The 20,982-nt window shown below is 37.0% G+C and overlaps 1 protein-coding gene across 1 annotated transcript in view; it reads right to left on the bottom strand.

The window, feature by feature from the left end:
- Positions 1-20,982, bottom strand: part of sema6ba (sema domain, transmembrane domain (TM), and cytoplasmic domain, (semaphorin) 6Ba) — a 131,379-nt gene that overhangs the window by 6,807 nt on the left and 103,590 nt on the right. Inside the window, exons 11-16 of the mRNA XM_079877670.1 lie at positions 12,836-12,967; positions 11,754-11,903; positions 9,696-9,875; positions 5,406-5,546; positions 2,580-2,657; positions 1,946-2,004 (exon numbers count right to left, since the gene is read on the bottom strand). Coding sequence (XP_079733796.1) covers positions 1,946-2,004; positions 2,580-2,657; positions 5,406-5,546; positions 9,696-9,875; positions 11,754-11,903; positions 12,836-12,967 — 740 coding nt within the window. The remainder of the gene's footprint in view (positions 1-1,945; positions 2,005-2,579; positions 2,658-5,405; positions 5,547-9,695; positions 9,876-11,753; positions 11,904-12,835; positions 12,968-20,982) is intronic.

The raw sequence follows: 20,982 nt of genomic DNA, 5'->3' as shown, positions 1-20,982 counted from the left end.
CCTTGAACATTCATTCCTTTGAACATTCTTAAAGACTAAAATACTTCTACAAGATTGCTTGTAATGTGTGTGTTCTCAGGAGTGTAGCAATCATTTCAAAGAGAGAGACAGACATCTCCTGACCATAGACCATTTTCTCTAATACCTTTCTCTTCTTTGAATTTATAGTATATTATAATTGTCTTAGTCCAAGGGTGTCAAACTCATTTTTAGGTCAAGGGCTGGATTGGACCTTGTATTTTCAAACTAAAAAACTTAAAAAGTTGGATACCGTATATACACTAAATAAGTATATTTCAGCAATATTGACAAAACAAAGAGAAAATAACTCACTGCTCATGGTTGGATAAACTATATGGCTATATGGCTTCTGTCAAACTCCAGCATGCAGCATCAAACAGTGATTTCAAACACGCTCTGAACAAACTCAGTTCTTTATCTCTGTTCTGGTCTGTTTAGGCATTCAGTGTCTCACTCATCTCAGAATGTTTCAAATAAGACTGAACTTCAATGCGATGGATGGAGAGAGTGAGGACAGAAGAAGACAGCCGTTTGATGTAGATGACCAGCAGACTGGAGCTGTTTTAACAGGACTGCTGAGTTTAATGAGCCTGTGACTCGGAGTCACATCTGAAAACCAAATCATTTCACACATTTTACAGACTATGGGTTGATTTTCAGTTATATTATGAACGTGCCTAAATTTCTCTTCAATGATCAATTCAATTAGCTCCCTTTTTTGCCTCTTGATGTCGGGGTTGATTTTGTTCTCCATTTTAATTCTGTTTATTCCCTTTCCGTTTTTCACAAACGCATAACTCGTATTATCTCAGGGGTTTGAGTCAAAACATTTTGAAGACCTTGTTCATACCTGTTAAATTTTAGTCAAGTTGTCACATTTATATGCTGTAATTTACTAATTACAATTTCAAATAATAGTAATACAAACCATACTGATTCATACTGTAAGTTGTTTTGTTTAAATTCTTAACTGTTAAAAATAAGCCAAACAGCCTAAAATAGATTCTTAATGGCAGATTCCTATTGTGACAACTTACCACATATAGTGTGACAACATGCCCCAGTAGCCCCGCTATTGATTCTATGCCATTGGTTCTAAAACAGGAGGTCATATCACATATCAACCCGAAATCACTCTCAAAATCCAGTTGTGTCTCCTAAAATCTTCAGGAAGTTACTTCAAGAAGTCATAGAATACGGCCGTCATTCTTTTCATTAACTAAACTGTGTGTAGACATTAACAATCCAAACAAGACACTCATATTCTGCTGCTGTTCTCAATTTTTTATCTTGGGACTATCTCACAGAGACAGATTCCTTGAAAGCACTATAGCGTACTAAGCCAGTGAACTTTATTCTGTGCTCTCTCGCTCTCTCTCTCTCTCTCTCGTATATGACTCAGCTGAACCCGTATACGGCTGCAGCAATATATAACTTCTTCTGTCTGAGCAGTCTGTTATGTTCAAGTGCTCTTGAGGAAGAGACTTGAGAACTTCACTGCTGTTCCACGTTCTGCTAAATCTGAACTTTGGAACATATTTAAGCGGTCTGAGCCATGAATATATCAGAGAATGATAGTGAGTGTTTCATATGCTGCCAGCCTTGCAAAATGCCATTTAGAGCGGATTTACAGCGAATCTAAGCTTCTGAATGTTTAGAAAATATAAACCATCTTTTGTCTTTTTAACACTGTCACTAACTCACTTTAAAGGAATTAATTAATTTCTAAAAAGAAAAGACTCAAGGCAGGTTTTCTCTCTCATTATCTTCCCTCCATCTCCAAACTGTGACTTTCTTGTGACTTTGACTGCTTAAGCAAACCTTTCGAACCAGACCAGACTGGATCTTCTCTGTATTGTTGAGTTTCTAAAGAATTCTCTCGGGGAAGCTAAAGGGCACATCCTAAACAGGTTCACAAACTCACCGTCGCAGTCTCCGAGATGTGAGGTGTTTCCGTATTCAACGTCCTGCACGAAAGGTAATCTGCAAAACAGGAGAAAACGGATTTGAACATAAACCGCAAATTCACAGATTAGATGCATGACATGCATTCTATGCAAGTGAATGTAAACGCTTCTAATTATGCAAACTCAATTTGATGCATCATTGCATTCAGAAATGTGTCCGAACACAATCCAAAACACATTTGACTGTCAGCTTTTCTTTTTCAGGTCAACAACTGTCATGGCAGACTTTTTTACTGAGCAAGTTTGCTAAACTGTCATGATTAGATAGCTACCTAAATAATAACACATCTGGTTTACAGTGTATTTTTTTATATTAAAGTACTTCTTCCAACCCCAATATAACATGCAAACACTGTGGCGCTACCAAAACATTAACACATCAGCATTGGCTATATGAGTGTTCAAGAAACCTGTGTAAAATCATTTGCGTTTGTTGATGGGAGTGGTACTGAAATTTGAGGGTAACTCTATCGCCCCCTTGAGTTGAGGTTTGAATGCATGTTAAGTATGTACAATGAGCCAGCATGCTTGCAACGCTTTTGCCAAGCATTTATATTTGTGTAGAGGATGTTCATGGTTCATGGGTCTGACCTGGTGCCTGGCCGCAGGAGTGAGCACGTACTTCCTCTGGTCCAGCCGCAGTATGGATCTCTGGACGCAATGCAGTTTCTACACAAACACACACAATGTTATGTCAATGTTATTACAGAGGACTATATAGGACTCCTCTATAATGAATACAGAAAACAAAACCAGAAAACATAAATTGTGATTTACAGAGATATACAAAGACTGAATGAACAGAGACAGACAAGACTGCATTCTCATTTTCTGATTGTCATATCTGTCTCTCCAGCTCTCCAGTTTCACTTCTCTAAATATATATGCAATTATATTGTCACCATTATGTTGTTTTATTCAGTTCAAGGACTTTTAGTTTGTATTTCTTCAGTTCACGCCTTCCTTTGTTTGATTTCCCGCCACTCTTTAGTTACCATGGTCACATCATTAGTTCATTTGTTCCAGCTGTGTTCTATTAATTACCTTGTTTAGTTCACTATATAGTCTTCACTATTTGTCTGGTCACGTTCACATTTAGTGGTGTTTGCTAACACGTCTACTTGTAAGCCCATAATCTATGGGGTCCCCCAGGGCTCCATTTTAGGGCCACTCTTATTTATTATATATAAATGATTTTGTAAATTCATCGACATTATTCCATAAAATCATCTTTGCAGATGACACAAATCTGTTTACATCACATAATAACCCTATTATTTTAAAAGATATAGTCAATTCAGAGTTAATCAAAGTTGACTCTTGGTTTAAATGCAATAAACTGTCATTAAATGTAAGCAAAACAAATTTTATTATATTCCAATCGACCAAGAAAAAAATATTTAAAAACACTGACCACTGCCTGATTAAAATCAATGACCAAATGATAAAAAGAGTGCATTCTACTAAATTCCTGGGGGTCCTCATTGACGAATCTCTTACCTTTAAATGTCATATTGATCATCTTGTAAACAAACTGTCAAAGTATGTTGGCCTGTTTTATAAGATCAGACACATTCTTCCGCTGTCTGCCCTACTCTTATTGTATAAAACTTTTTTTGAACCACATCTTAACTACTGTAATGTGATATGGTGCAACACCTTCACAAGTCATCTTAAAAAACTTGCATCATTGCAAAAGAAAGCCATACGGGCTCTGTCCTGGTCAGAGATAAATTCTCCTACTCACCCTCTATTTTATCGTTTTGAGTTACTAAGATTAGGTGAGCTAAACAAATATCATAATGCCTGCCTTATGTTTCAAATTGTCAATAGCCTGAACACAACACTGAGTAGTCTTGTTCCTATCTCCAGCCGCCAGCATACATACCAAACGAGAACCAAACCACTCATATCTGGAAAATATCGCCGACATGTTCGTACCAGTATGAGCGTTGTCTGTAGGGGACCGCAGATTTGGAACGGGATTGACGATGGCCTTAAGGTGTTGCCCTCTATCTCCAACTTTAAAAGACATCTAAAAAAATATTATCTATCAACCTATATTTAATATATAACTGTCTTCTCATGGACTACTGGGATCTATGTGTATGAATGTATGTGTATGTGTATGTACTTTTATGTATGTACTGGTGCGCTTTTGCACTTTGTTTACTTACCATCGTCTGGTTGCAGGTGGTAACTGTGTACCTTGTCTGTACCACTTCTTTTCATGAACTATGGGCCCCCACCTATAAGCTTTTTAGCTTCTTTGGGGGACCCATTCACTATACCAAATTCTGATTTCTGTACCCCCGCTGTATTATAGAATTTGCTGGTAATGGTATTTGTGAATAAAATCCAAACAAACGTGTAGTATATTAGCTATTAAACAACGTTTAGTTGGTTGTTCTGTTCCTGAGATTCTGTTTTGTGAATATATGATATTGTTCTTGAAATTAAAGTTAAAGACTGCTGCACTTACATCCTGTTTTATCTCTGCTGCAACCAACGCTGACATATATATAAAATAAAATATAAAAAAATAAAATTAATTAATAATAAAATCATATATATATATCTATATATATATATATATATATATGGATAAATATTAATGTATTTATTATTTTGAATTATTTAATATTTTTTTTATTAATTTATATTAATTATTATTTAATTATTTAATTTAAACTATTACTTCTCCCTCATTACTGTAATGAAGAAAAAATCTCATATGCATGTGGATGTTTTACCCTTGACAACTCTTTAGTTATTACTTCAATATTCTTTTGAAAATATGAATTTTTCATATGAATATTGAAATAAAAACTTAATGACAGAAACATATACATCATTTTCATTTCACAATTATGATTTGATACTTTATATTAAACAACACAATGCATTCTTAACGCAATGCATTTATTTCTGCGAGTCTGTGCATGGAGGGAAATGAGGTTTGTGCCACCCATGGTAAAATGATGTGCTGGTGCAGGAGTCATTTAAACGAGCACATGGTGCTGCAGACGTACAAAGTGGATTGGAAAGACTTGAGTTGGTGCAGATGGTACGAGTGCGCTCACTGTACCACGTCCCGCAAGATGAGAGAGCATCAGCAGACTCAATCAAAGCCTCTACCATTAATCACGGCTGAATTACACCAGAGCTTTACTGCTACACAGGAAGAAACCGTTCCAAATGTGCCGAACGGGAGACGGGCCAGGAGAACTGTGTGTGTTGTCTGAAGGAAATTGTAAAAGCTGGGTCACAGTAATTTCAAAGCCGCTGATGAAGCAGAGTGCGTTTGGGTGGCACAGTTTACTTTAAGATGGAAAACGACAGCGCGTGTGTGAATGTGAGTGTGTTTAATCAGTGTACAGATTGAGTGTGTGTGTGTGTGTGTGTGTGTGTTCTTACTTCATGCATCTGGAGTGCAGTTGGCAGCGTGCGACAGGTACTCTCACCACACAGGAGTGGAAGGCCAGCAGGAGTGTGTGACTGGGTTTGTCCAGGGTCAGAGAGAGAGGCTGCCGTGCCTGTACAGAGTCATCGCCGCACCTACACACACACACACACACACACACACACACACACACACACACACACACACACACACACACACACACACACACACACACACACACACACACACACACACACACACACACAAGAAAACCATCAATACAACCACTCCTGTACTTTTACAACTAAACACATCCTAGAACACAGATGCACACACTCATTAAAACCCAACATCTTCACATCAGCGTCTCCATGAGTCACGAGGTCATTAACATACAGTACGACCACCCGTACTCAGCAGCTTGGCGGAGACGTTCAAACTCGCTTCACACGCGAAGAGGTTAGCCAATCATTACAGAGGTCATTTACATATAGAACTTACATGTTGTATATGTCATTTACACTTAGTCTAAAAGGTACAGTAGCAAAAAGGGGTCAGAGAGAGGGTAACAAGAAACTTCACTAACATACACTATTGTTCAGAACTTTGAGGTTGGTAAGATGTTTTAATGTTTTTAAAAGAATGCTCACTAAGGCTGCATTTATTTGATCAAAAATACAGTACAAACAGTAATATTGTGAAATATTGCTACTATTTAAAATAACTGTTTTCTATTCAAATATATTATAAAATGTAACTTATTCCTGTGATGGCAAAGCTGAATAATTATTCTTATTATAAATGTTGAAGCAGGAGTCTTTATGAATATGAAGTTCAAAGAACAGCATTTCCTTGAAAAAGTTTTGTTTTGTAACAATGTAAAAAATCTTTACTGTCATTTTAAATTCATTAAAGTTTATTTGTTCCCTATCTTTTAAACTGTTAATTTATGGACCAGACTTCCCCAAAATGCATTACCTATTGAATTTCAATTGCTGCGTCTGAAATCGCATACTTCCTTACTATAGTACACTAAAAGAGTAATATGTCAAAATACATAGTATTCGAAGAACGCTAGGTGAAAACTCCCTGGATGACCAACTAATTCTGCCAAGATTCTGCGCATTTGATGAACACTACTATCCCATGAGGCCACGGGAGAGGATTTATGAATGGCAGGAAAGCGACACAACTGACGCTGATAGGTCACACATGATAATGACAACTAGGGGTGTTGAGATTAATCGATGCATTATTCGTCACATATGTGCATCGTGCTAGTGTAAAATGGCGGAGGGAGGTGAAACACAAAAGCGAGTAATAAAAAATGCACTCACTATTTAAAAATTTACAGCGTGTGAGCTCGAGTTTGTGCGTGCGGGTGTGAGTGTGTGTTCAGATTTAAGTTGCGTTTGATGTTTGCTACATTCAGGAAGTATACTTTCTTGGAGCAGATAAAATAATAAGGGAGTTCACATATCTGACCGCTTATATTCATTGACAAAAATGTAGGCATGTACAGTAATATTGAAAAGTGAGGATATTGAATCGAATCGTTGACATGATAATCGTATTCGAATTTAATCACCAAACCAATGATAATTCACACCCCTAGTAACAACATGGCAGATGTAGTACGTCCGAATTTCATTCATACTGCCCATATTCATACTATATACAACATAAATGTGGTACCTACCCAGACAATATGCAATTTTGGATACATGGAATGACTTGTAATTCAGTAAATTCAAACTCATGAACTGAAATTGGGCAAATTCTTGAATTCTGAGTTTTGTCCAACTTTTGGTCAACTTTCCTGATCAAATTCCCCCTTTCTCTTTCTCTTCAATAATCTCCTGTCCTCTTTCTACTGTCTGTGACTGTCTGTAAAAAGTGGCAAACAGCCCAAAAATACACACTAAAAGAGATTAAGTCAAAGTTGGTTTGTTTCCAACACACATTAACTGTCTGCTAATAAAGCATTAAATTACTGCAACATCTTTGATTAAATTACGACACCGGCATCTCAGAGAAACTCCTCAACAGTTGGTCCACAGATATCAGGCATGTAATCTAAACACTGATAAATAGCACGAAGACAAATGAGACGCATTACAGGAAGTTGTGTGAGAGTTTTGGATGTCATCCAGAGAACACCTGAGGCAAGACAGAAGGTCAAGCAGACACAGTGATCTCTTTGTTTCAGGTGTGTGTGTGTGTGTGTTTCTCAGCGAGCGCTGCATCCAACTGAGAACCTTATCTCAACCGCCACACAACTCGCCTTCATGTCCCAGCATGCATCTCTCTGTTCTTCCTCCAGACAGGTATTGCCTTTCATCTTCAAAACCCCAGCCATGTTTTCATCCATCAGAGTGCCATACGCTCGCAAACACACACACACACACACACACACACACACACACACACACACACACACACACACACACACACACACACACACACACTAAAATAATCAGAAATCCTGTTGAATCGTTTTACCTCCGTTTGCTTTTGAGGACTTTTTTTGAGGTGCGGTGTGTTTGTTTGTGGATAAAAATCATGGATTTCTTCCTTCCACTGCATTTGATACTGAATATCTTTTTCTCTTTGACTGTGCGAAAGTTTTTAATCCTGGGCTAAACGTCAACAACAGTAAACAACTGTGGGAAACTGCTTGATAAAAATGGATTTTTCAAAATAAATTCAGTCTGGAAGCAGATTAAAGGACGCTAAGGACAAAAACAACTTGATCTCCCTTCCTTACTTTTTAAAGTCCATGTCCAAAAACTGAAACAAGTTTGTCTTATCAGGAAGGCAGGAGATGTATAGATCCATCTATAGATGTCGTATTCTTAAGGCCCGTTCATACCTATAACGATAACTATAATAACGTCCACACCAGCGGACGATATCGTTCTGTTATTCTAAGAGCGTGCTGCAGTTTTGTTGTGAATACATTTTCTGTTTAAATATGCAAATGAGGCATTATCTAATTAAATATGCATACATTTCCAGAATAGAAATCAGAACATAAAGCCAGGTTCACATAATTTTCACAATTTTTTTTTATTTTTATTAAATGTTAAATAAATATCAGGCAATTATATATTAACAAACCTCTCAGTAAAAAACCTAGACAGGAATAAAACGGGAAAGTTTGTGCTGCTGAAGTGGAGATTTCTGGCTCAGTGTACGAGAAAAACTCATTTCGAGAAAACGGCCTTTAATATATATTTTAATTGAAATCTACATGTGGGCATAGATAAAGTGTAATAAAAGAAACATCTAAAGGGATAGTTCACCCAAAAATGAAAATTCTGTCATAAATTACTCACCCTCAAGTTGTTCCAAACCCGAAAGACTTTCATTCATCTTCGGATCAGAATGAAGATTTGATAAAAATCTGAGAGCTTTCTCTCCCTCCTTTGACAGCTATACAACTACCACTTTGACGCTTCAAAAAGTTCATAAAGAGTAAAACGCAAAACTAATCCATTATGAACCTCATTGGTTCTTGCAGAAGCTCAAACGTGCTGTGTAACACGAGAATAAACCTCATTGGTTCTTGCAGAAGCTCATATGTGATGCGTAACACGAGAATGAACCTCATTGGTTCTTGCTGAAGCTCAAACATGCTGCGTAACACAAGAATGAACCTCATTGGTTCTCGCACGTCAAGCGAATATGCTTGAGCTTCCCTTTACCACAACTGATGTGTGGTGAATAAAAGCCTAAATTCAAAGTGATCGTGTCTCTTTTTGAAAATTTTGACTAAACCGCTCAATTCATATGGATTAGTTTTACGACCTCGTTATGAACTTTTTGAAGCGTCAAAGTGGTAGTTGTACAGCTGTCAATGGAGGGACAGAAATCTCTCAGATTTCATCAAAAAGATTCTGAGAGATCCGAAGACATTCTGATCCGAAGATGAACGAAAGTCTCACGGGTTTGAAACGACATGAGGATGAGTAATTAATGACAGAATTTTCATTTTTGGGTGAACCAGCCCTTTAATTGTATGGCAGCTGAGAGAGCTCAATGTGCTGTAACTGATGAAAACACATGCAAATAGAAAAAAACACCAGCAAATTAAGAAAACGTTCTCATTAGTCTGATAACACGTGCTGTTTGCATGTGTTTTCTTCAGTTGCAGCCTCCGTATAAATGTATATTTTGGATGTTTTCTTACCACTAGTCTGACAGAAGAAAAGTAGTGCAAGCAAGCAATAGCAAGCAAAACAGACCAAAACTGAACAGTGCCTGAAAAAACAATAGTGTTTGAAGCAAAGAAATCTCATCACCTTTCAGGGTTGTAGCCCTCCAGCTCTTCCAGAAAGGTGTTGGTGTTGGAGTACTGGTTCTCCGGGCTGGGTGTGATAAGGAACTTGAGAACGGTTCCCCTGGTGGATCCAAGGAACACCACAGTTCGATTGCGGTAGGGGCCTGCCTCAGTGTCCACCACCATAGTGTTCAACTGGTACCTTAAAAGTGAGGAAAATAAAGCAATACGCACAGCATTATAGAAGCGTATGGCTTTTATAAAACAGTTGCAACATCAGTATGATGAAAGACAATAAAAGACACATTTTCAGCCAATAATATAGTTCATCATCCTAACTGTAAGCTGTTTACAGTAGCCAAATAAAATAGTGCGTTAAAATAAACATGAAATTGCATTTGCAAGCCATTTTGCAACCAAAAAGTGCATTTCCAAGAGAAACATAATATTGAATAAGAAAAATAATTTAACCCTGTATTATTTTCCCAACCCACACGGCCTAGTTTCGAGTCTGAGGAATAAGAGAGTCCTTTCAGAGGTAAAATCAAGTTATTACATTTTGAATAAAGCTTGCAAACACATTTTTTTTCTTTTCAATAACATTCATGAATTGTGAACATGTATTAAGAAAGTAAATAAACCCTTATTTTGATTTTATGTTTAACTTCGCTGATGGTCACAGATATGTTTGTCATTTATTGTACAATAGCTTCAAACAAATCAGATTTTGGCACTGATGCTATCTGTTTTAAACAATTCTTGGTGTATAATTCTTAATACAGCTTAGGAAATAATTAAAAAGGGTTATGAGAGATTAGAGTTGTAAATACTCTCTCTGTTGAGACTTTAATTTGGATTAAAAAGAGCAAACACAGAGGAGTTTACGACAGCTCACACCAACTTTTCCTTTATGTGCACTTTTACTATTTTGTTGTAAGCTTGAAAAACCTGAGCTGACTATTTTTCTTCAAGCCATTCAAATGTAATTTGCATAATTCCAGCCTATGGTGTTCATTGATGACCCGCCCTCAAACACTGTAGTTGAGATGTAGGCCTGGAAAAGTTTAGTTCGTGTTGTCGACATGTCAAGAAGACACTGTTTTCTGTGCTGTGAAAGCAAATCCATGCACTTTTTTAAAGGATGAGAACTTGCACTGGAATTAATATGGGAAAACCGACACCATTGTTACTGTTTGTATCACTGTGTATCAAGTGCTGAGAATGATCTGGAGCTGAAATTCAGATTTGGTAATGAGCGCTGTACATCCGACATGCGCTGTAACCGGTAGACCGGTCACAACAGACTGGGCCATATGACCAATCAGAGCAGAGACTGATTCAGCGAGACTGATTCCTTTATCTGTTTCAGACACTGTGAGAAAAGAGTTGACGCTGCAATGTATATTATGAGAAAATGAAGGTTTTTGACCCTGGATGCATGTAAAACTTCAAAACAAAGACATTCAATCTGTAGAAGACCTTCAAAACAAAATTATGAACCTTTTAAATAGCATAATACAGGCACTTTAAGTCAAAATGGTCTGTTATTGAATATCAATCAAATATCCACCTTTTTTCCCCTCACCAGAGTACCACTCTCCTTTGTGACAATTTACCTCTAGTTATCGTGAAAGGACCCAGTGGCCATTTCAATACAATTTTAAAAAACAATTTATTGCTTGATTTTTTCTCCTTGCAGAGAAGATTTTCTTCGGTTGCTCAGAAGTACTGAGTCTGAAGGCCTCAGGCAATTTACCCTCTGCAGAAGCACTACTGGAGTTATAGTTTAACTAATGTTTTTCCCTCACTAACCTTGAGAAACTGTAGCAGTGCGCTTAACAGGATTGTTGACAGAATGATGTCCTTTGAGTATCAGTGCTGCTAACATTAGCCATACTACAGCAGAGCTTGGGCTTTGATTCCTGAGATTTCAACCAATTTCAGTTAAAGCAGCACAGCTTTTAGGAGGCCTTGAGAATTTCGCTTCACCTTTTCAAATCTCAGCAACACACTTCATATAACAAGCATCCTGGGGTTTATTGATAGTTTTTTCTGTGTCCCGTAGGTCTATGCATCGTACCGAACCATGGTCTTGACTATCCAGGGTCTGTGTCCGAGCAAAGGAACTGCTTCGTCCATCAGAGGATGAGTTTTGATGAAGTTCAGCACTTCATCGGGAAGGGCGTTGGAGGAGCTGAATCTCGAACCCTGGACAGCACATCCTCCAGGCCTAGAAAAGTAAAAGAACCACTTTCATGATTCAAATGTCCAAACCAAACACTCACTATTTGATAGAGAGACAGACAGAACGAGATAGATAGATAGACAAAATGACAGACAGACAGACAGATAGACTGACAGATCAACAGACAGACAGAACGAGAGAGATAGATAGATAGAACAACATATATATAGACCGACAGACAGAATGACAGACAGAACGAGAGAGATAGATAGACAGAACGAGATAGATAGATAGATAGATAGATAGACAGACAGAACGACAGCAGACAGAACGAGACAGAATGACAGTTATATAGACCAACAGAAAGATAGATAGACAGACAGACAGAACAAGAGAGAGATAGACAGAACGACAGACAGACATAGACAGAGAGATAGACAGACAGACAGAATGACATACTGTATAGACAGATAGGTAGATAGACAGACAGACAGATATATAGACTGACAGACAGAATGACAGACAGATCGACATACAGACAGACAGAACAACGACAGAAAGAAAGACAGATAGATAGATGATAGATAGATAGATAGATAGATAGATAGATAGATAGATAGATAGATAGATAGATAGATAGATAGATAGATAGATAGATAGACAGAATGACATAGACAGAATGACATAGACAGACTGACAGAACAACAGACAGACATAACGAAACAGAACGACATATATAGACTAACAGACAGAACGGCAGACAGACAGAACGGGACGGAAAGACAGACAGAATGACAGATATATACTGTAGACTGACAGACAGAACGAGAACGAGAGAGATAGACAGAACGACAGACTATAGATAGATAGATAAATGATAGAACAACAGACAGACAGATAAACAGACAGACAGATCGACCGACAGACAGAACATGAATAGAACATGATAGATACTAGAAAGACAGAAAGATTGATACCTGGGTTTCGGCACCAGTTCATCAGGTACAGGTGTCCATATGGATTCTGGAGATTTCTGCTCTTTGAATCTGCCCTCAAACACACGTGCCAGCTGCTGCATGTCAAACGCACACACCGCCGAGCCGGGGATGCTGGGTAGACACAGAGTTCCAAGAGGGTCAAGACACATCACTGATCCAAACCACACTTCAAACACACACATACAGTCCCACAGAAGCACACACACGCTGTTACCCTAAGCCAAAGTGACATGTCACAACAGGACTATTCGATTTACTGCAGCTGACAGACTAATCGACCAATCTGCCTCTACAGCATCTCATTATAGTGTCTCGACAGCCACTCACATCAGATTAATAAAAGCTCAAGTGCAAATTCAAGCTATTTTAAAGCACGCAGGCTACAGTATAAATATAACAATACACACATGGACTGCTTTATGGCACTTTCATAGTGCTTTGTAGTCTTCTGGAGCTTGATTCTTCAAAATATTTTCTGTTTTATGAAAGAAAAAAATATGTGTCTTGGGAAAGACATGAGGGTGAATAAATGATGACAGTTTCATTTTTTGGGGGGGTGAATTCTTCCTTTTAAAAGCTAAAAACTGAGAGAAAACATATATCAGCAAAATATTATAGCTTGATGCACATTAAAATACAAAGGAAATCGTAGATCAGTCAAACACAGAAGGAAACTGTAAAATGACCTGCAAGGATGGGCAAGTGTTCTCACTGGCTGAACAGCCTAATGTTGTGTGTGTGTGTGTGTGTGTGTGTGTGTGTGTGTGTGTGTGTGTGTGTGTGTGTGTGTGTGTGTGTGTGTTCTGGTCTGCAGGTGTTCACCATGTGTTCCAGGGCAGCTTGTCTCTCTCTCCAAACAGTGGGAGTTCAGATGGACTGTTGAGGAAACTTGGATCCTCTTATCTGTCCAGATTTCAGCTTTCAGGCAAAACAACAAATCTTATCAAAAGGCTAGTAGTGAACTGAATGGCATTCAACTTTATACAAAATATGAAATAATCAATTCTAGTAAAATTAATACTTATACACTATACCATTAAAAGTTGGGATCAGTCTTTTAAAAGAAATTAATAAGGTTTATTGAGTAAGGATGCATTAAATTGCATTAAATAATTGTTATATTGTATACTGTATATATATTGTATATATTGTATATATATATTGAATATGACATTAAAGACATTCATAATTTTACAAAAGATTTCTATTTCAATAAATGCTTTTCAGCTTTCTATTCATCAAAAAAGCATTGATAATACTAAGAAATGTTTCTTGAGCAGCAAATCAGCATATTAGAATGATTTCTGAAGGATCATGTGACACTGAAGACTGGAGTAATGATGCTGAAAATACAGCTTTGCATCACAGGAATACATTAAATTTTAATATATATTAAAATAGAAAACAGTTATTTTAAATCATAATAATATTTCACAATATTACGGTTTTGACAGAATTTTTTTTTATCAAAAGAATGTAGCTTTTTTATTTCAATTGTTTTAGATTTTTTAAAAATCTTACCGAACTTTTGAATAGTAATGTAAAACAATTTTCAATTGTATTTTATACAGGTAAAATGATCTAAACAAACTCTTGTAAAATAATTGTAAAAAATAGTTAAATGATTTAAATTTCTTAATATATTAGATTTATACATTTTAAAAGATGGAAATCATATTTGTTTTTTTGTTTTGTTTTGAGCAGATGCTACTATTTTAACCGTGTCCTCTGGTGCAGCTACCTTCTAAAAGGCAATAATTAGATTATAATGTGGGAGTATTGTTTTAATTATATTATTATTATTTTTTTAAGACTAAAATTTCTGACTATTACTCTTCCCAGAGCTTTCAAGCTACAACCACTAATTGGACCAAGCCTTCAGACTGTTCTGACTCGTTCATAATAAATGGATAGGTTTTTACTTGTCCTCAATTTCACTTTTCTTTTGCAAAAACCTCTTAACTAAGAAAACATCCATAGTGACATTATCTTCCAGGAAATTTTTGGAGAGTAGAGAACAACAGCCCAAACATGTGCAAATCAACAAGGGATTAATTACAGAAATCAGTGTGATAATAACAACACGTTAAAAGAAAAAGGGGAAAAGCAACAGAATGAGACTGTAAATCACAGGATGTTGGGCTGGGTTTGAGGTCACACATGGTCCCGTCAGCTGCTCTGAGAACGTGTGTGTTTGGACCGCGGCGGCAGATTTGGCGAGTTCTGTCTGGTGTCCCGCTGGAACTGGAGTGAGAGGGCTTGTCTACACCCCTCACCTGACACCAGACCTGCTGAGCCAACGCTGGACAGCATTTGGCCAATGCTGGACTGAAAATGATCTAACCCTCAATGTCCTTTATCTTAAATGACAGTGTTTTGGCAAATCCAATTCCCTGCACCTCCAACAAAACTCAAAGAGTGCCTAAAACAAAGCTAACTGTCTTACATAGACTTGATAATACAAACCCTGAAAACTTTGGTAAATCCATTAAATAATTAATCTTCAAAAACCTGTGACCCATGACTTGTGGAAGTTCATATACATACAATAGATAGATAGATAGATAGATAGATAGATAGATAGATAGATAGATAGATAGATAGATAGATAGATAGATAGATAGATAGATGGCACTGTACACAGACAGACAGATAATAGATGGAAGTCAAAGGGGAACAGAAACTGTTTGGTTACCACCATTCTTAAAAATAAATTATTTTGTGTTCTGCATAAAAAGAAAGAAAGAAAGTCATTCAGGTTTGGAACTACACGAGGTTGAGTAAATGATGACAGAATTTTCATATTTGGGTGGACAATGGCAGCCTACTAGGTTTAGAGCTTATGATTACATAGATTACCAAGCTGCATTTTTATAATCATACACAGAAAAGAAAACCAATAGAATCATTCAGGGAATATAATTTTGATACAAGCTTGAGTTGAACACAATAGCTACATTATCCTGATCACAATGAGAGCGCAGAGTCCTTCCACCTTCCACATAGCCTAGTGACTAAATAAAAATGAAGTAGATAAGACAGTTGCAGAGCAATCATCGCATTCGGATATGATGAGGTCTGCTCATTCAGTTCTAATCATTCCATTTCTGCTCAATTCCACTCTAATATTCCCCACTAATAAATACACGGAAAATATGGAGTCTGATCTGTTAAATTAGGGCTACTGGTAATTGAAAGGCTTTGGGAATGAAGGGTCTCATTTGGAAAATTTGGAAAATGCAGGCAGATTGATGGACAGAAACGGCGCAGTGGGCATGGTGTTAATGGACTGATTTGGAGATCGGCCTGAGCCCGCCGCCTGCCACCCTTATGGAGGACATCTGTGCCAAAGATTACACCAAATTAACAGAGATGTCACTGGATGTCATCTTCCTCTCCGTCTCCTTTACCACCTCTCCTGTGCTTCCCTGAGTGGCGCAACCTTATAATTACCTCAACTATTTAAAAGAATAAAGGGACAAACAGCGCTGTTCTGCAAGAGCCATTAGTGCACTGACAGCTCGCTCATTTTATCTCAGAAGGTGACTGTAAAAATGAAAGGGATTTAAAGAATAACACAATGATGGCACACTGTGACTTTTTAGTAGTGCTTGCTAAGACAAACATCACTATTATTAGTTCTCATAAATAAAAGTATAGTTCACCCAAAAATGAAATTTCTCACCCTCATGTTGTTCCAAACCTGTATGACTTTCTTTCTTCTGCAGAACACAAAATTGAAGTACATATTAAGATATTTTGAATACAAAATGTTTATTGAGCAGCAAATCAGCATATTAGAATGATTTCTGAAGGATCATGTGACTGGAGTAATGATGCTGAAAATTCAGCTTTGCATCACAGGAATAAACTACATTTTTCAAATAAAAAACAGTTTCTTTAAATTGTAATAATATTCCATCAAATAAATGTAGTTGTGGTGAATTGATAAAAATCTAACTTTTTTTTGTATACAAATGCGTCGTCGGCTATTGCCTGACACAGGCAGGCGGGTTCCGAATGGAAGCCATTTTGAGAACACCACTTAAGCCAATAAGCTGTTAGAAGTTTGTGGCCTCCAACTCTAATCCAGCCAATGAGCTGTCAGATGTAGTGAACTACAGCCTTGTAAACCTCAAGCTAGACAAACGAGCTCTACTTTCACCCTGTTCTCTCTGGCATGCGGCCCTGGTCGCCTATCGTCCACTACTTTAAAGGCTTTCTGGCGCTGCGCCTGTGTAACTGACCAGCCCAGTGGGCTTGAGGTGAACGGGCCAAGATCACCTCATCACACAAAGCTCTGCAGCAAAGCCTCTCTCGTCCATTCGAGAAAGGACACAACGGGGGTCTGAGAAATGAGGACTAAATGAGAAAAATGGACACGGAAGAAAGCAGGAGGGACTTCATGCTGTTTGTACTTTGGCATAGAAGCTCAGCCATAACTCTAGAGTGAGTACATAATAGCCCTCCTTTCAGATGATGCAAAACTACTGTGAAAAAATATAAAAATGAAATGAAAATTTTATTTAAGGTATTAAAAAAATACAGTTAGATTTGTGCCATTTTATTAACACATTTTTTTTTTTGTACAATAGTATTTGTGTATTGTGATTATTATGATGTGTATTATAATAATCATAAATATAGCCGCAAGCAGCAATGTGGGGGCAAGCACCCAAGCAGAGCAAGCATTGTAAGCACAATAAATTCAGTATGTACAGCAAGCACAACAATCACAGCAAGCACATCAAAGCTCATCACACTGAATAGTCAAATGCTCTGCAATATGAATCACAAAAGGACAAAATACTATTCAGATTTTTTTGTATATAATTGCACTGTATGTTATATTTAATAAGTTCAGATTAGATCATGGTTCCAATAAAGCATACAAATTTACATTTCGATTGATCAAAGTTTGTCCGAGACACAGCCTCTGAACCAGTTTTGCACCAACCTCGTTTGGTTCAGGGCATCGCAACTTTTGGGCAAAGATTGGAGGTAACACTTTAGTTTAGGGTCCAATTCTCACTACAAACTAGTTGCTTATTAGCATGCATATTACTAGGATATTGGCTGTTTATTAGTTCTTATAAAGCACATATTAATGCCTTATTCTACATGACCTCATTCTATATCCCTTATTCCTACCCAATACCTAAACTTAACAACTCACTTACTAGCTATTAATAAGCAGCATTTAGGAATTTATTGAGGCAAAGGTCGTAGTTAATAGTTAGTTAATAGTGAGAATTGGATCCTAAACTAAAGTGTGACCAAATCGGTTTAGCTATTTCTGTGCGGCTCGGTCCAAAGATCATCTGAGCCAATTTTCGTAAGAATTGGGCAAAATTTGAAGGAGGAGTAGGAAAAATATGAAATACTGTATTTTTCAAAATGGCCACCACTGTAAGAGGCGGAGTTTAAGCTGGCAAGGCTGTGCGTTACAGTGATTTGTACCATGATTTACCTGAGGTAAAAACACTGTAATGGATAGTCTCTCGTGGCTTATTGTGTAATTATTTATTCTTATGGAGGGAATAAAACAAATAAAAACAATAGCAGCCACAATACCCAAATAAATAATTGTATATTTCAGAAAATGTAGGCACAAATGAATGAAAACGTTTCCATTTCAAGACATTTTCTCCTCAAACATCCAACTTCTCATTAATCTTGACCACTTTCCTTTCTCAATGGCTGTCCTGGAATTTGCTCTTTCCTATTTTAAAAAATGACCACATCTAGCAGAGCAGATATAACACCAAAAACATTCCACTGGAAGTTGATGACGAAGCTCATTTTTATTCTAATCATACGAACACAATGAGAGGTAATCTACTGAAAACGGCCCTCATCATCTGCCTGATGGACTGCAGTATATCATACTGAACGCACACTTACCCGTGGAGCCTGGAAGACTAGTGAGAGCTCTTACAGTGTGTTACGAGCTCTCGGGAGCGGCACAAAGAGCTGATAGAACAACATTTGGGCTGGTTTTATGATGTACTTGACTGTTTATCCATTTAGCTCAGAACAGACCAATTCATTCCCTTTCATAAACCCACAAACTCAGATTATCGGCTGGTTGTTGTACAGTATCTTCTGCCATATCTCTCTGTCTCTCTCTATCCCTTTATTTTGGGTCTACAGTATGCAAATATCTATTCTCTATTGGGAGTTATTTAAGCGGGGAAAAAATTGTGTTGTTTCAGTAGGCATGCAGTGCCAAAGCAGCGTGTTCAAGTCAATGTGGAATTCAACGTCAAATCTTTTGTTTTTCGCTTGTTCCAGTGATCATTTATTCAGAGGTATTTCCAGGCATGCTGTGGATATAACCGCTCTGTGATACGACAAGGATACATTTTATATCTACTGTATGTTTCAATCACACGTGGAGTTCTTAAAGTATTAGATACTCAGTTTAGATTTTTGAATTGATATGCCACCATTTGCTCGGAGGGCTTTCAGTTTCCACAGAGATCTAAAATGTCACACAAAGTGTACACACCTCTAGTGAGAGTGTTTCATCTCTCTCACCTCTCGTGTAAATCAGCCTGTGGTCGTGGTTATGGCATGAGATGGTAATACCATGGTACTTTGTGAGATAATTATCATAAACAAATTATGGTGGTCATTAACCTGCCTGTCAGCAAATGAGAGTTAGAACAAAGACTTTGGTTGCTCTATATATTACAGTATGCGCACTTAAATGTCCTTCCTTACAGTGTACTTACCTGTACTGGGTAATATAAGCTAACTACATGGGTTAAGGTTAGGTTTAGAGGTAGGTTCAGGGTTAGTACCTAGTTATTGTAATTACTATAATACGTGCATAGTATGTACACAAGGAACAGGGCTGTAAAATAAAGTGCTACCAAGACTTTATACATAGAAAGACGGTACACTCATATTACTTGGTTGAATGGGAGAAAGTGCACATTTCTCTAGATGTATACAGACACACACAAAGACTGTTTATAGCACTTCACTTTCTCTGACTCTCGCTCTCTTTGCACATTTTGACAGATGTCACAACTGCTACTGTATTCTACAGCACAATGTAATCTGGCCATTTCCAACCCCTTGGAAAGCAGATCAGTGTTTTGCCCATTGTTAAAATGTGTTTATGGCGATTATTAACATCCCTGCTAACTGAATTTTTGACAGTCTTTTTCCTGAGACAATCAAACTCTCACAACTCTTCGCTTTGTGTTTCTTCTGGAGAAAAAAAAAAAAAAAAAAAGCCCTTTTAGGCAGACTATCAAAAGAACAAAATCCAAATTGCCTTGAAATTGGATTCATTCGTGCTGCTCGGGTTCAAAACAGACTAATAAGAAGCTAAATCACAGAGGAACGAGCGTACGTGCGTGTGTAGAACCGTTTTCCATTTCCCTTCAATTTAGTTATGTTTCCTAATCTTTACACATTTACGGTGCGAATGTCACAAAAACATGTCCAGATCATATTTCACCACCACCAAAAGAAATAACATTTTGCTTAAAGGAAAACAAGCCTATTTTAGGACATTATTTTAATTACAGTTAAGAACTTTCACCCTCGTTACCATTATGAAAAAATCTCATTGTCATAACCGTATAATTACGACTTTTTGTGCTTAAATGTCATGTCAAATAAAATAATAAAATTAAGTACAATAAACAAACATAAATAAATGCAAATTAATAAATAATAAATAAATAAAAAACAAAAATACAAATAAATAATAATAATTAAGAAATAAAAAAGTATTAAAAATGAAAAAATAATTTTTACATTAAATTACATTACATTTTTTACATTACAATTACATTAAAACATTCAAATTAATACAAATTAGAAAATACATACATACATTTCACAAGATTTTAGTGTGAAATATGGCCCAGACATGTTCTTGAGAAATTCACCTTTACAGTGCTTTACAAATAACTGGAAACATCTTGGAAAGGAAACTGATAAGACAATAAATGGTGCCAATATGATTTGAGGAAATAACCTTCTCAAAGGTTTTTGTCCTTATTTGCATCAGGGCTGTTGAATCACATTACTGTCTCATCTGCATTCATCATTCACACACACAGATCGCTCCACTATACTGCAAATGATCCCACCATACCCTTTAA

This window comes from Squalius cephalus (genome assembly GCF_949319135.1).
Source record: "Squalius cephalus genome assembly, chromosome: 7".
Taxonomy (NCBI): domain Eukaryota; kingdom Metazoa; phylum Chordata; class Actinopteri; order Cypriniformes; family Leuciscidae; genus Squalius; species Squalius cephalus.
The sequence above is the reverse complement of the archived record's forward strand: the minus strand, read 5'-3'. Positions and strand labels throughout refer to the sequence as shown.